Below are 17,780 nucleotides of genomic sequence, written 5' to 3' on the forward strand. Positions count from 1 at the left end.
GACTGACTCTGATGAATCTATAACATATATAGTGATAAATGAATGAATGTGATGTCACCGTATATTGCTAATTTGTAGATTGGCTCTGACTTGCAAGTCACCCGTTCACCCTCCAGCTTCAACGCCCACGTGAATGAAGATGCGTTAAAAATCTCTATATGTTTTTATTCGTAAATTTCCACAACACACAGAATACAAATCTTAAAACATTTATCCAAACTAGCTTAAAATGGTTTACATCGTCTTTATCGAAAGATATCGGACTCCTATTTATACGTCGATCATACATCTAATTAAATAATGTAAACGTGAGCTCGTGATTCACGTTATAAACAGAAACTCCTATTATCTCAATAAGGGTAATTATGTACATCGTACGGATGGGAACTTAGATATAAATATTTCAATCAGTGACAAAGGTCTTGAGAATATAAATTTTAATTTGATAATGACTGGGTGGAACATGTTATGTTCTTAAAACTGGTGTAATTTGATTCCTACGAAAGTCTTTGTTCGAATTAACTTTGTTTTATTGATTTCAACATGAAATGGGGTACATTTGGGGGTTAGTTGCTATAAGTGAACACGTACCACTTCTTTTTGGTAATACCTTCCATCTTATATTCTGCATGTTTTAAACCTTGTCCAAGGTTTTGTTTACTCTCCTGATTTCATCAACCGTTTTATCGCCTTTCTGCTGATTATGGAGTCGAAATAAACTTATCTTATCCTAAACCGTTTGATCGCCTCTCCCCTTCCTCGGGATAAATATGTAGGCTAAATTACATGTTATCCTTGTACATTGTATTTCGATTTTCTTTATATTCCGAAGACTAGCTTAAAATACCTTCTGGCCCAAAGTCACGTCTTTCTATTAGTAGAGTCTTTTCGTTTATAGGACTTTAGCTTTTGAAAATGGTGAAACGATTCTCGCCAACGAAAACGGCATAGCATGAGAAACTTGATGGACTGTGGCGCATTAAATATTAAAAAAAGAACTTCTTTTAAATTCGCCTTATTCCAAGATTTTGCTACAAGCTACCAAACTTTTTTCTGCGTAAAACGGCGCCCATGGCAAAGTTTAAAAACGGCGCCTGCCATACATCCTTCAGGTGAAAATACTCTTCAGAAAGTCTTGTCTATTTAAATAACAAGCTTTTATCAAGCACAAAGTTGAAAAATTTGCAAGCTGAAAACTGCAGTTATTGCACAGATCACAGAGGAATAAAAAGAGCATAAACTAACACAAAAAGGCATTCATGGTGAAAATACGAGCAAAAAGCACTAATGAAGTGTTAACGTTTTGTACGAAGAAAGTTTTGAGCAATGAAACTAACTAGCTTAAATCTATAAAAGTGCTGATGAATAGGCAATCGTTTAAGTTATAAGGATTGTTATATATATATATATAATGCGAATCACAATTTCACTAAATTCTTAAGCTAATTTTTGTATACTAGGTATCATATCACTGAATACACATACAGTGGCCTGCCTAATGGCTGAAGCATTTTACTTAATTAGATTCACTATAAAGGCATCACAAGTCCAAATCAAGTATTCAATTCCCATGAACACTGCCTCACTAAGGGCGTAATAAATAGAGTATGTAATGGCAAAGCCAAGACTCCGGTTTCAAACTATTATAGCTCCTCACCTACCGGCGTCTGCCTGTGCAGAGGATTGCTCAGTGCAGAAGACATAAAATTCCCTTTTGTAACATCCAAGTCATAGGCACAGGTTAATAATTCTGCTCAAACCCTTTCATTCTATTACTAAATTTGTTCAAAAAATCAAAAGTTTGCAATGCTGATTAATTTTAAATGAAATAAATAATCAATCTGAACAAAATTCAAACGAGAATATCGGTCGGAGACCGAAGACTTATTGATCGAAACTGCGGTTTTGATTCATGACTCCATAGTGACACTCAATAAATAATCAATCTGAACAAAATTCAAACGAGAACATCGGTCGGAGACCGAAGACTTATTGATCGAAACTGCGGTTTTGATTCATGACTCCATAGTGACACTGCGTGTCCCATCACTAATCAATCAATAACAAAGTGAGATAATTGCTGGACTTCTCATTGCCATAGAATGGTTCCTGTACAGCAGGACGGTTACAGTGGATTCTTCTCCCACACAAATACCTGCTCAACAATTCTAATATTCAACAAGGGTTGATAACCGGACAGAAGGCCATGGTTTGTTGTATAAATAAGCTGTCTTATCAGCTTTCCTGTCCCCAATATAAATATGAAAACCCGATCTCAACTCTGCTCGGGTGGCAAAGTAGCTGGCTTAGCTGTCAAGCTTAATTCTTCTTGTTTCTGTTTTTCTTTTATTTCTTTTTGTTTCAAATCTTCTTTCTGTTTTATTTGATCAAGTTTGAGGGATCTTTGTTTTAATTTTGCACTTTTTTCTGAAAGTTTTACCATTTCTTTCCGAATCTTTAGCAATTTGGAATGGTAATGCTTTACCTCAGTCATGTATGTTGAAACCTCATTATGCGCGTTCCACTCTTCAACTTTTTCATTTTCTTTTTGCAAACTTTCGATCATCACATTTTGGTTTTTAGTAACTTCTTCAATCTTGTTCTTTATATTCCTGATTTTTGGCAAAATTTGATTCATAAATCCATCAGAAAGCAGTTCGTGTGAAGATGGGATTTCTTCAACATTTTTCAAATCTTTCCCACTTCCACTAGATGGCGACTCATAGCCATCACAATTTTCATCTTGTGAAGTTAAATCCATTTTGTGTAACTGTCTCGCAAATTATTTAGGTTACTCCGCAACCAACATGGATTGTTTTATACCATTAACCTGCAAAATATAAAGACTGGATTGATCACAAATAGGCTATTATAGTTGTATTATTCATTAATGCTATGCATAGTAAAAAAATAATTGTGTACTAATATATATCTTGATTCAATTTCATGGAATAATTTGTGTGAGATGTGTTCCAAAACTTCAATATGAACAAGGCACAAAAAATTGATCATTAACACATACAGAGTTGCAAGGATTCATGGTCCTAATCTTCTCGGTTTACCGTACCCTACTCAATTGACACTTGATAGGGAACTTATTCAAATATTCAAGATACATAGCAACAGTGAAACAACAGGGCGCTCCAGAAGTATGTGTACCAATGTGTAGGTAACTAATTTTTGTACGTCTATTTTACATCAAGTTATAAAGAGACTGAAACCTATGGACAGGGGGATATCCAATTGGCTCAATGGGAATAAAATTATGGCCTAACCCTAACATGGTACACATACTATGGGAGTACCAACAATAGATATAACTAAGAAAGCTAACATTTTAATGATTTAAAATGAAAAATACAACAAAAATTATATCACCCCAGTAAAGGGATGGTAAACCTCTTTTAATGAGAGTGTCACACAATATATTTTTATGTTAGTAGGGCTTTAATTAATCGATAAGAATTCGCTGTGGTGTCTTTCCGCAACAATTTTTTACATCCGAATTTATGAAATTCAATTGCACTATTGCAAGTACCGTACCGTAAGTACTTTCTGTCAAACTGGACTCTCGTTGAATTGAATTAGAGTCATTCTTATTACAAATTTGTTTATCATGGAAATGTCAGTATGTTTTATGTGATAATTTGTAACTTGACGGCCACCAAAAAAACATAACATTTTAACCTTGGTACCTGTGGGTGACAGGTTAGCTATCCTTGCATTATAGTCGGTGTTGCCTTAGTTATATATTTATTCGAGGGAGAGGAGAATTAGCAAAATAAGCTGCAAGAATAATAATCAATTAGTAACAGCTGTCAATTATGTGAGATCACTAGAGAGTTAGTACAAATCATTCCGATACAAGGTCATGGTCAATAGAGAAAGTACCAGATTGAAGAATAAAGTATTTTAAAAAAGGCTGAATTTTTTATAGGTAAACATTACAATTTTTCTAAAATTACAAGATGAAACTTGAGCTAAGCAGTAAAACATCACAATAAACTCAAGACAATCATTTCTCAACAAACACACAAATGATAAATTGCACCCAGAATAATTGAAAAACTACATCTAAAACCAACTATAAGCTCAAAAGCAGACTCGAGTATACCTCTGGTATTTTTCAAGTGATTTCAATACTCTACGACTCCAAAATGCTGCAGCAAGCCAGCACCATGAAGGCTTGTGCATGATACAGATCACCATATAACTACAGTAATCCACATTTTATTTGTGTTTTCTATCCAACTCTTCGCGAACCAGTTCAGCTAGTCTTCGTATCCCTTCGTCAATATTTTCAGGGGATGATAATGAAAACGACGCTCTGCAGTATGACGATTTCACATTTTCTTTTACACTAAAAGCTGATCCTGGAATTAATATAATTTCTTTTTCCATTGCACGCTTTTGAATCAACTCTGTTGTGTCATCGATTCCTAATAATTTGATCCAAAGGAACATTCCACCTTGGGGAACATTCCATTCAGCGAGACCTGTTAGCCATTTATTAGCACTTTCAATCATTACATTTTTCTGCGATTCATAAAACGTTTTGGTTTCCTTTAAATGTTTTTGAAATCCTTCTAACTTCCATTTTTCTAAAAGTTTCCAAACCAACATTTGAATTAACGTACTATTGTGTAAAAGAGTCGCCTGTTGATGCAAAACAAGTCTATCAATAAATGGTTTTGCTCCAGAAATCCAGCCCAATCTCATACCAGATGATAAAACTTTGGACATTGAATCGCTTCTAATAACTCTACCATCAGTATCCAATTGCTGATAACTCGGTGCAACGGTTTCATTGAATTGTAAAAAGTAATAAGGATCATCTTCAACGATGATAAGATCATATTCTCGGGCGATTTTATATATTTCCAATTTTCTTCCAGTAGAAGCAGAAGCACCTGTCGGATTTCCGCAATTTGGGATAGTGTATAAAACTTTGGGAATATCAGAATTTGGATTTAAAACATCGGATGGTTTCCAGGCACTAAGAGCTTCGCGTAAGCTACTAGACTTCATTCCAAATTCATCTGTGTCAACAGGCAATAAATTAATTGGTAATGGTTGCAAAAATGCAAGCGAACCAGGATAATTAGGATCATCTAATAGCATGTTATCACCAGGAGAAAGAAGCATTTCAAAAACTTTTGTAAGGCCATCTTGACTTCCGACTGTTACACACAGGTCTAGTTCGTTTTCATTTGAGTCATTCATTAATGGAGGTTGATGAAAATGTTTTTGAATTCGTTTCAACCAATCTTTTAATTCGGGAATTCCGTCAGATTGTGAATACTGAAGAGCTCTATCCATTTCTTTTCCTTCTATCCTTATATTAGTTCCATTACTTATCTCCACATACAGTTTTCGGAAAGGAAATGTGCAAGGATTGGGAGATCCTCCACCCAATGATATAGTCGACGGTGGACTACGCAGCATCAAAGCAGTTGCCATTCTAATGGGGCTTGGTTTCCTGGCTTTACTAACTGCAGACAAAAATCTTTCAAACTTCATTTTGGTCTATTTTGGTCTTGCTGTCTTTATCTGTTTTTATTTTTATAAATTTAATTTTTTTTAATAAAATTAAAAAAAAAGGAATAAAAATATTAGTTTCACAGTCACACAGTTCAGCAGTTGGGGATTCGGAGACCAAATACTGTACCTTGGATACCGGTAGCTAGATGGACTTCATTACCTTCCCTTGCATTACCGGTAAACCTTTATGCAAGTACTGCAGTACGGCACACTATACAAATCGGGTTACATTGTCCTGTTTCAGAGAAACCCATTTTACAGATGATCAGACACCCCTCCTTCGGGAGTCGTCTGGACATTGTTGTCCCTCAATATCGGTAATACTACAGTATAATGAAGTTGCGCAAAATACTACAAAAAAACGCAATCTAGTAACGTCATCATTGAATTCCTTGGGAAAAAATAATCCGATTTACCGGAGGAAAAAAAATTTTACCGTAGCATTCGAGAGTTTTCAGCAAAAAACGGCAATTTTGGTCATGTGACGGCGCGATTAATTTAGATTATTATTGAGACAAGCATGGCGTGATATAAAGCATCTGACGTGGTCCCAGACGCCCCTCGTTTGTGAGACACATGGAGTGTTTGTTTTATTGAGCCAAATGGAGGGAAATTCTTGGAATTTGGATAGTGCGCTGTACTGTACTGGTAGACTATGCATAGCATGCAATGAAAAATTAGCTGAAAATCTCTGCAGAAATTTGCTCGAATTCCGTGAATTTTGAAAATGCAACAGACTACAATAAATGATCTGCATACCAACTTAACAATAGATAGTGCTTTAGCCCCAGAAAAGCTGTTCTATATTGCAGTAGTCACATCATCACCATTCAGCCATTGCAAAAAAATGTATTCGATGCCGTCTGGCAGTGAAGTATACCTATTTGTCGCTTACAAACTGTTTTACTCGTTCCATAACACTCATTTTTCTGAACTAATATTTGATTACGGTACTGCAACGATAACAGATATTCTCAGAAAACAAAATCAACATTGATTCATTTGATTTATTTCTAATTTCGGAAATACAACCGAAAACCGAGGAATAGCATGCAAAACAAGAGAGCTATGCTCAAATATATGGACACGTAGAGTCACATAATTTTGATGACGTCATAGCGAAAAAAAAAGTAATAGCCTTCTGGAGAAAATTTTTATCTTTAACCACTAAAAATTTCAAAGCAATTGGTCCAGTATTCGAAGAGAAAAGCGACTTTTAAAAACGTGTCAAGCGGTACTGAGTTAGCAGTCAGGCAGCATCTTACCTGTACACTGTAGGCCATATACGGTAATTGATCACAGAACAGTTGTTCCCTTGCAAATTTTATGTTGTTTACACTTTAGGACAGATAATTGATCACAGAACAATTCTTCCCTTTCAAATTTTATGTTGTTTCCAGTAGACTCTCATCAAAATAAACAAATATAGTAGGCTACAAGTGCTACAACGCTTGCATTACTGCACTGGTAGGACCGTGAAAGAATAAGTTACGGTAATTTCATTGTGGTAAGACACCGGTACCGGCACCAGTACCGTACTTACGTACTGAGCTACCAGTACCGGTTAGCAGTCAGCCAGCATCTTACCTGTACACTGTAGGCCATATACGGTAATTGATCACAGAACAGTTGTTCCCTTGCAAATTTTATGTTGTTTACACTTTAGGACAGATAATTGATCACAGAACAATTCTTCCCTTTCAAATTTTATGTTGTTTCCAGTAGACTCTCATCAAAATAAACAAATATAGTAGGCTACAAGTGCTACAACGCTTGCATTACTGCACTGGTAGGACCGTGAAAGAATAAGTTACGGTAATTTCATTGTGGTAAGACACCGGCACCAGTACCAGTATCGTACTTACGTACTGAGCTACCGGTACCGAACATGTAGGTCTGATATTCCGTTCCGCATACGATAGGCTATAAAACTTGCATTGCAGCATTAGTAATACCGCGGAAGGAATAAGTCAATTTCACTGCGTTACGGTACCTGTATGGCAACTTACCAGTACCGACCTACAGTAGCTGTAGTACTGAGCAAGACAATCGATCGCGAAACCGCTTGAAATAAGTGTAAAACAGTGTTCCCATGAGTAAAAATAAATACCGCGAAATTTTGTATGAAATATCATATCTCATAGGATTCATATAAAATTTAAGAATAAACAAAAGTAATAGCCTTCTAGCGAAAAAATTAATCTTTAACCACTAAAAATTTCAAAGCAATTGGTCCAGTATTCGAAGAGAAAAGCGACTTTTTAAAAACGTGTCAAAGAACAAGAACAAGAACAACAACAAGAACAACAACAACATAATATTGAAACGATCGTTATGTCCACTACGTGTCCAAAAACAAACGCACCTATCTGCTGATCCGAGCGAATGAGTCAGTCACCTTTGACCTCTTGATGATTCGTGAATGTTACGAAAATAAATAAGAAAGTCGATGCTTGGGATACATCTTTGCTGTGCATCATTTATCGATCTCACCAAAGATAAAAACAAATTGCCAGTAACGGTAACGTACAACTATAATATGGCACGCACAATATTTTAATTGCAGGCACTGCGATAGCACACATTTTAAATGTTACTTCCCTTATTTGTAGGGTTACCATATTTTTGTGACTTCAAATCGAGAGAGAGAGTTTATTTAATTTTGTCAAACCAAGGAAACAATTCATGCACACATGAACAAATATCAAAAAAATAGTTTTCGGTATATGACTGGGGGGCAACGATACGACCTTTGGGGGTCATCAGAGTCAGTTACCACCCAATTATATTAAATGAGCATAAAAATAACAGGTTCGTGTCAATATATCAATGTCTCTCACGATTTATACTATGTACAATATTTACATGAATTTAATATTTTCAATTATGGAAGCATTCTTTTAAATAATGGGATTTTGCACAAATTGAAATTATATTGCAAAATATAATATGATCGAAACGAAAAAAAGTGGGAAAGCAGGTCAGACAAGCTACCCATTATTTGGGTAACTTGTTTTATTGAATGAATATAAGTTAAACATATCAAGTGGGATTTTGAACAAGCAAATATGGGTAGAGTTCTATTCTACTATACACACACTAGTGCAATGTAATCAGAAGCGAAGAATCGGGACGCCTCGAAAGACAACGACCCCTTAGCTGTGATTTTATAACTTCACATTTTCCGATTTTACTACATAGGCCTACATTCCTACATTTAAAGCTGTCTCGGCTGCCTTTATTGACCCTATTGCTATCGAAATTTCATGCGCATATTCCCTGTCCAAATATCGGGTTCAGTTCGAAAAATAGGAAGGAATTGACGTTAACGATATCGGTACAAATAATTCAAATTTAGACTAATTAGTATTGGTTTTACATGCGATACGTCTGCCAATCTGTCAATGGGAATCAGCGGGAAACGAACGCATTCACCTTCAGTAAATAGGCTAGCGCTGCGCTACACAGAAACAACAGTAACAAGGTCATGTTTGTGTATTATGCTGGAAAAGCGGGACTTTTGGCTGACTTATCGGAACGGCGGGACAAAACGCTGAAAAGCGGGACTGTCCGGCCTAAAGCGGGACGTATGGTAAGCCTACTTATTTGTCTTGCTGTACAGTAGAGGGGGGAGCGTATTGGAAGCAGATCTGGGTTAAGTGCGTTTCGTTGACGAAAAGCGGAACGGAAGCGGTTTAGGAAAAGAACAAAAGGCCTTTAATAAAAGGGGTAGATCTGTAAAAATTCGTGTCTAGGTAGAAAGAGTATGCTTGACGATCGCTTTATTACTATGTATTTGTTCGTAATTTTTTTAATTATTTATTCCATTTAATTTGATAGAGAGTTTTGACCACTATAGATAATTTCAGAAGAATGAGCAACAATTCTAATCTAAATATTACACAGCGTCTCCACGATCGGGTTCATGGTTCGGTTCCCTGGATACCCTATCAACTCGTTTGGCTCGATTGATGCATAATGTTTAGCGGTTGAATGTTTTACAAATATTTTGTTTTCGAATCAAAATGTTTCGATTCGAATATTTTCGAATCTGATTCTATTCAGTACAACGTCATATTATCGTTAATTAAGTTTAAAAGAACTATAGTATAAATTGTGATCAAATAATAATGATGAACTAATGAATTAAGTTAGTAGAATCAAATACATTCAATGGATGCATCAACTAATATATAAGGGCTGAGAAAATTAAAGAAAGGCCCCAAGCCTTAGAAGCCTCGACATTTATTCATTAACAATTATTTATTGGACACGTTTAGTGGACACAATGATCGTTTCAATATTTTGTTGTTGTTCTTGTTATATTATTTTTCGTCATCATTATAAAATCGCTTTCTCTTTGAATACTAGACCCATTGCTTTGAAACTTTCAGTGAGTAAAGATTATATTTTTCGCTAAAAGGGTATTACTTTTATTTATCGTTTTTTGTGTGCTATGACGCCATCAAAATTTGCCACTATGTGGGGCAACGTGACATATATTTGAGTATAGCTCTCTTGTTTTTAAATTGAAGGGACCTGCCCAAAATGTTTCAATATTTCCTGTTTCGAATAATTTACATTTAAACGGTCAAAAAATTAAAAGACGGTCGAATAAATGAATTTGCTTAAATTTAGAAAGCTTAAGCTCCTCAAGGTTATTATACATTTTACTATGTTTGAATCTTTTTTAACTGTAATGTTCTATTTATTAGTAATTTGTCCATGTCTCCCCCCACCTTCTCGCTACCAGAAAGGTAGTATAATATGACGTCGGGTTTTCTCGTGTCTTGACGTTTTATTACATATTCCAGTTTCTTTAAGTGTGTCTAAACACAACTTATTATCCAATCTACTTCAGTGATTAGCGTACATTTTTGCATTACCTAAAATTTTAAAACATCTGTGACCCCATAATAAATATATCACGTAACAATAAAGGATTTTTATGACGTCATTGTAATAATCACAAATGACCTAGCCTAGGGGCGTCTCGTCGACGTCGTCTAAATCCTGCCCTGCTCATATCTATATCGGTAACTTAGGTTTCATTGATTTAGTGACTTTTTTAATATCCGTTCGAGTTCGGTGTTCCCAACCTTTTTTTGCCTCACGATCCTCTTTGAATATCTTCTAAAATACCGCGACCCCTTCCACGATATTTACTAAATTTATATTTAAAAAATGCACTAAATTCATAGCATAGCCACATATATTTATTCGCAGTCAACTGGTAATATTTAATGTGATAGTTTGGCGTGTATGTGTCTGTGTAACCAAGACTGGAAATTTGTGGTTGTTTGTTATAATATAGAGCAAGGGTTCCCAATCTTTTTTCTTCAAGCGACCCAAATTTTTTCAAAAGTAAATTTTGTAAAATCTCGCGACCCAATGATATATTCGCATACTAAACGGCATGTAGTGCTTTTATGCCCGCAAAATTAAATGGCTCTAAATTAAATTAAACCGTCATTTTTACATGGTAATCATATCAGCAGAAATTAATTAATTCAAAGTTGTTAGTGAGTAAGGAGTGGTTCTTTGCCATCAGCGAGTTTTTGAAGTTGTGGCGTAGGTTCACTTAACTTAAGTCAAACACGCATTGTATAAAATTACGATTGAACAATACTATACTACCAAATATACAATATGCAATTAAATTTACTAGAAAATATTTCTGTCGAAAAAACAGGCGACGACCCAGCTTTTGGTCGCGACTCATAGGTTGGGAAACACTGTTAAAGACAAAGACAAAGCAGGCATCTGTTCATCTTCTACCTTCAATCTGTTTTGGCCTTCCGTTTTGATACGTAAGAGTCGAAAATCCGCTCTCGCACATGTACGTCATAGCGAAGGGAAGCAGTACTCGAAATGCCAGTTTCGATATTTTTGGATATGATTTATTACCATTTCACACCAAAATTGTGATAGGCACTTCTGGTAAATATTGTTACACCCCCTTACACTAAGATCAAGCTAAATTATGTATATGTTGTATATATTAATTAGCTTTAATTAACTTTTTATTATTATTTATCCTCGCACCATGGCAAAGAAATTTCATACAACTTCGGTTTCTCGTCGATTGCGATAGTTTCCGATTTCAGGTAATTGAGCTTTGCAGGAATATTATTTTAAATAATTGGCCTACAAAATCCCCTGACTGCTTGCTTAGGCAGAAAAGCATTATTTGAACAATATTGCGTAAAAATTCCCGCTATTGTGGTTGACATACGATATGCGTTTTCTCATAATTTTCCAATAATTGCAGAAAAGACTGTAACAGAAACCCCCGTGCAAAAATATAAAGGGTAAGCTTCAGAACCAAATTGAACCTAAGACATAATAATAATTATATCGGAAAGAAACGCTATCTACCGTGTCTTTGAATCTTCCGAAGCGATTTGGTGATATTGAATCTTCAACCCTTTGCTATCATATTATTTAATTTTCTTTTTCTTTCATCAAGTATATATTTTTTATGGGCAGCAGCGAAATTCAAATCATAATCACACGAATTCAGGTACTCCCGTGGTATGTGTACCAGGTTAGGGTTAGGCCATAATTTTATTCCTATTTTCCTCATATTAGTTCTATCACGAGTTCGGGACTGTCTGTGAGAATACATCCCCTGTCCATAGGTTTCAGTTCCTTTCCACAACTTGATGTAAAATAAGCGAACAAAATTAGTTACCTCTATATTGATATACACACTTCCGCCCGAATTTACAACTTCACCAATTCTCTCACTTGTTTTTCGTAACACTTAATGCCTTATCTAGAGCCGTACTTTGTGGAAAAGAGACATTTCACTTGCATTTAAACACACTATATCGGCATGGGTAATAATAGGAAATATCTTTGCAGTTATAACATAATAAGAGATCAAAATGCGTAGCTAATAATTCAAGTATTTTACTTATCACAAAACAATAATAAGCGGCCGCTAGTTGTTAGCCGACAACACAATTATTAAACTGTTCAAAAAAAAAAAATTAACTGTTGCTGACATTTAATTATGTATCTGTCAAGACGGCGGTTAATTGACCAATCTAACATTAATTTATAGCGGAATGGAATGCCTATTTTCTAATTTATTAACTTCTGTTTGCCTCACTTAAATCGATTGTCGGAATCTAATTTGCGGCGAAATCCTTTTCATCAAATGCAGTGCCTCATAGTGATTCTAGCGATGGATTTTATATCTGACAGACAACACCAAAGTGATTGAAAGTAGGATAGGAATTCCTCATCCCTGGGTTCGAAGACGCAAAGAGATAAACATGTTGGTGTTTCTTATAATCCAGTCCTATAGATGGGAAGTTTCTGCTCCACTTTGTGAAGGTTTCTGGATTAGGGTAGATGACGTCACCACTCTGCAATTGAAATATTTGAATTTTAGAATACGACAACCTAACCCTTGGAGCATATTCGTCCTTTATTTGCAATTTTTCATAGGTACAAAATGTTTTTAGATATATAAGTATATAGTATTTCTGTTTATTGGAACCGGTTAAAAACTGAACGCAAAAAGATTTTTTTTTTAATTTCTAAAATTATCTCAAACGACTGCAAATGAAATTTTTCCCTATTTAGAAAGATCTTAGTTTCACAGAAGTCTTATAGGAGGCATAAACAAATACAATAGTCTATATAAAAAGGGAATATCCCCCGAGCTGGTAACTGAACTTGAAATAGTTATAAATGTTTAGCGACTTGTAATATGAGCTGTTCTACACCAGAGCTCATAAATTACTTCGTAAAATTCACCTAACAAAAATAAAATAGGCTATAAGTATTAATCATAAAAAAAAAGTGGGAAATGACATGCGACCTAGGCAGATTTACCAACACACAACGTGGTCCCCGGCACATTTTCCAGTTTGACACACTGCGTCATGGCCCGATATACCAGTCATTGATATTGACAGGAATCGTAGGAAGCTTGGAATAGTGTTTGGAATTATTACCAGTCAGAATTCCACTGCTTGCAATCTCGATCACAATAGAATACCCCGTCTGTCTATCAATGCTCAAACAACGATATTTGGCAACTAATAATTAATTAGTCTTGGCGACATGGCGCATAGTACTAAGTGTTAACAAATGCGTTTGTCATTGCAACTCCGATTACCCTTCGTGGGTTCGCAGGTTGGGAAATTATGTGCGAGAGGATTGCTGGATTCCTCGCCGCCGTATGGTCCATGTTACGCTGGTAACGGCCTTCTTCATCACCAAGTCCATGCATCTGAAAACATATCATGGCTTACTAGTCCAATACCTGACATGAACTAGCAACTGAAAGGGAGGCCGTTGTACGCTTTTTTATTTATCCGTCTGGTAGGCTTTCCTCCCCGCTCCGGAATAAATCTGGAAAATCTTGTCTGTGAATAAATGTAATGTATATATATTGCTTACCATCACATTAATTTTGATCCCGAGCCACAAGTTCGTGTACGATCTTCCTTCTATTTTTTCTCTAACATTTGCTACGATGTCGTCGTAAATTTCCTGGTTTGGAATAATCGCCAACTTTGCTTCATCATCCGAGCAGATCGCCTTCGCTTGTTCATAGCTAACATTGGACACTGTGTTTATCTTGGAGTAGAAACATGCACCTTCCATACGAACTTCGCAAAGTTCTACAGAAGAAAAAATTGAAAATGAACACGATCGTCAGCAGCCAGTGCCGTTGCATACAATTGCATCCGCAGATTTTAGCCCCCACATACAGATTTCGCCCATGAACATTTGCGCACCCATGGACATTTGCACCCATAGATATTTGCACCCATAGACATTTGCACCCACAGACATTTGAACCAAAGGACTTTAGCACCTACGTACTTTTGCACCCGCGAACATTTGCACCAACGTACATTTGCACTCACGAACATTAGCACCCACGGATATTCGCATCTATGGACACTTGTACGTTGTACCCATGGAATTTTGCACCCAAAAGATGTTCTATTGTCATTTGCGTCGAAATAGGGACATCATAATGTTATATTTTGTAATGAAAACGAGCTAACTGCAAACCCGAGCGTACATGGGTGAAAATATCTGTGGCTGCAAAGGAATTTTATACACGTGATCTTATACTTGTGAGTTTGTGGCTTAGTTTGGATGTTTATTTAATAAAACAAACGTTTATACTTTCTATCTTACTTTGACCCGTAAAAATTTATTTTCTTGTATAACGACATTCATAATCTGTTTTCCCCCGAATTATTTTTTAATTTAGGTATAAGGGGCATCATTATTAGAAACTCGCCCCGGGCAGCAGAAAAGTTTGTCACGCCCCTGACTCTATGTGAGGCGGCATTGGATTTACACCTAAAATGTGTATTCTGCAATGCTATCTCGGGTTCACACACATTCCCCTCCCGACGGTGTAATAATTTAGGTAGACAATGCCGAATTCCGACCTCTTTATATAGATAACTGTGGCTTGCATAGAGCCCTGTTCAGAGCAAAGAAAACAAAAAAAATCTAGTTATATATATATATATATATTCAATAGGCGAATAAAAGTTAAAACTAATTTGGTGATTTATTTTCCCACTAATGGAATCAACATCCGTGCGAAATGTACCTTTCTCTAAGTTTGATACATATTACTAAATGCTACTTACCGGGCGGTAGATCATCCCTGTTTATTGGTTTGACTTCGCAAGAAGCTGTTTTATTGTTTGTAATTGATTCAACCAAAGTATTTTCAAGTTCTTCAAAGTTTTCATCAGCTTCTGCCGCTATGGCATCCCCAAGATTGCCGAATTTTTCTGTCATTTCTGCTTTCCATTTGTCCATTACTGCAATAGAAAAATAGTTCTGGAATATATTTAGTTATGCGTCTATACTTCAACTGAAAAGCGAAAACCAGCCGGTCAACCAGCCACATCAAGGGGCGGGTGAGCAATAATTCGGATAATCGAAATGTTTTGGCGCAACCTACAGAATTGTTGAATATAATGCAAGTGGTTCAAGTTGCTGAACTGACCCGAACAAAGAATTTTTTAAAAAGGAACAAAGTTTTATTGTAATTAATTATTATACTTATACCATCGCTTATTCTGAAATTAAATTATTACCTATAGCAAATCTATCCTCAATCCCTTCGTTTATTCGGTCATAATCCACCAATTGGACGTCGTCATCAGAATCTGGCAGAGTCACGCAGATTTGAGTGGCTTGTACATTGACTATTTGTTGACTTACAAACAGGCAAATGGGGCAGAATGCTTTCAGAAAGTTCATTTTTTTTCAAAATTAGTATTAATATGGTGTCTAAGTAGATATGAAAAGCAAAAAATTTGATAATGAATTTGACTGCTAAAAATCTTATATTTTATCTGGATTTGTATTATTATTATGACGTCAGAAATGTTTTTAAAATTTTATTTACATTCCAGTCTCGGTCCTAAACAGAAAATTTCAGAAACTGTTTCTATATTCTTGTCTTTGATTGAGTGTCTCTGCACTAATGCTGCCTTTTGGCGTTTTGTCTTAAATCAGAGCAACGTAGTAAACGTGGCCCATGATAACATGTGGGGCAAACATAACACAAGATATATGCTCCATTTTTTCGCACAATTCCTTTGTAGAAATTTGTTGCAAATTTGCCTGCCCAGTCGTGTCCCTCTAAGTTTGGCACTTTTTATGCTTATACAAACGATTTTAATGCTTAGATTTATAGCTGACATCGAAGTTCGCTTGATAAGAATCCTGTTTCGCAAAAAATATTGCCAATGCACGAAAATGCGTTACGTATATCCTATATAGCACAAAACAGAATCGGATACTTTTTTTTATTAACAACGATATCAGATTCAGAACTTTTTCCGCCCAAAGCACTCATTGGCTGCTACAAAGTGAGATTATTTGCAGCGAAGCGATTTGGTTTTACAATTAGTTTCCGATTTCGGGTAATTTTGGATTATTTTAAGATCAAATTTCCGGAGGTAAAATAAATATGGATTATTGTTCCAAGCTTGACCAAGGATGTTGCGTCACCTAATTTGACCTTAAATTCAAATAAATTGAGGTCGTGTCGCAACAATTTAGCAAATCTATGAACGTAAATATAGGCGCTTTATTATGGGTCAAAAGTCATACCATACTGTCAGGCCGTTTTAAGTTAATTGGGTCAACCGAACCGTGCGCGTCACAATTTTTCTGTACAGTTCGAAGTGGCGGGTATCAGAATTCTCCCAGAGAACTTCTGATGTGTTACCTATTATGAAAGCGTACCATTCATATGCCGAAGACACAGAAAATTGTCCAATCGTCATTATTTAGGCATATATATTCCAATTCATCAAGCAATACGCGCTCTCAACATAATTCGGATTTTTTGTACAAAGCCCCCGCCACTAATGCAAAAATGTAAGTTTGAGAAAAATATCTCCGCCACCACGTTTTAAATAAACAAATTAGGGACCTCCAGAAATATGTGCACCAAGATGGCGCACAATCTGAACATAGTATGTGTACCAGGTTTGGGTTCAGGTTGTGCGCCATCTTGGGACCTCCAGAAGTATATTCACCAAGTTTTGGGCGGAGGCTTTGTACAAAATATCCCATTATTTCACAAAGAGGTATCTGGTAGTGATGTACACATGTTTTTTTAATATACAGGGTGTTAAAAAAGTCACGCAAAATTAAGGTCAAATTTTTCGCCATGGCAACGTTAAAAAAGTAACTGTTAAAAAGCGTCAGTTGTGAAATTTTTAAATGACATTTTACCGTAATTCAATACTGTTAAATGTGTCAGTCGTTAAATGTTTTAAGTAGCATTTCTTCTTAACTTCTGTAAAATTTGCCTTACTTTTACAACACACTGATATTTATCAGCAATATCAGACGGAAGCAAATACTTAGCATTGAACGAATGGTCTCAGGTAGATAGACAGCAGTATCATATGAGATATTCTCGAAATATAGAGGTCCAATTTTGTGAGCAATACAAATTTAATAAGCATGAATTTCATCCGGTTCTACCCCACATTGCCACATGCAATAATAGGTGCGATTGTTGTGTAATTCCGCAAAGAGTTCAATACCCTCCAATTATCAGCTGATAATCCAATTATCTTTTTCGTGCATTTTGTCATCTGTTTGCTTTTCTCTAACTACCAATACTTACTGTAGAGTTAATATAATCAAATGCGCAATTATGAACATGCGTGGTATACGTAAAACAAATTTTATTCATATCAATTTAATTAAAGTGGTTC

The 17,780-nt window shown here is 35.8% G+C and overlaps 3 protein-coding genes across 3 annotated transcripts; all 3 read right to left on the bottom strand.

Annotated features, from left to right (window-relative positions):
• Positions 1 to 1,119: 1,119 nt before the first annotated feature.
• On the bottom strand, positions 1,120 to 2,761 carry LOC120332539 (uncharacterized). Its single transcript, XM_039399807.2, has one exon. The coding sequence runs from the start codon at positions 2,759 to 2,761 to the stop codon at positions 2,276 to 2,278; it is 486 nt and encodes a 161-aa protein (XP_039255741.2). The 3' UTR covers positions 1,120 to 2,275.
• Positions 2,762 to 2,830: 69 nt separating this feature from the next.
• Positions 2,831 to 5,545, bottom strand: LOC120332527 (kynurenine/alpha-aminoadipate aminotransferase, mitochondrial-like). The gene has a single exon (XM_039399794.2). It carries the CDS (start codon positions 5,518 to 5,520, stop codon positions 4,231 to 4,233), a length of 1,290 nt encoding a protein of 429 aa, XP_039255728.2. The 5' UTR covers positions 5,521 to 5,545; the 3' UTR covers positions 2,831 to 4,230.
• A 6,991-nt stretch (positions 5,546 to 12,536) lies between these two features.
• Positions 12,537 to 15,843, bottom strand: LOC120332534 (uncharacterized). The gene is made up of 4 exons (XM_039399802.2): positions 15,636 to 15,843; positions 15,180 to 15,356; positions 13,960 to 14,183; positions 12,537 to 12,917 (listed from the first exon to the last, which is right to left on the bottom strand). The coding sequence occupies exons 1-4, from the start codon at positions 15,799 to 15,801 to the stop codon at positions 12,741 to 12,743; spliced, it is 744 nt and encodes a 247-aa protein (XP_039255736.2). The 5' UTR covers positions 15,802 to 15,843; the 3' UTR covers positions 12,537 to 12,740.
• Between the last annotated feature and the right edge of the window lie 1,937 nt (positions 15,844 to 17,780).

The sequence above is a fragment of the Styela clava genome, chromosome 13 (assembly GCF_964204865.1).
Source record: "Styela clava chromosome 13, kaStyClav1.hap1.2, whole genome shotgun sequence".
NCBI classification, from domain to species: domain Eukaryota; kingdom Metazoa; phylum Chordata; class Ascidiacea; order Stolidobranchia; family Styelidae; genus Styela; species Styela clava.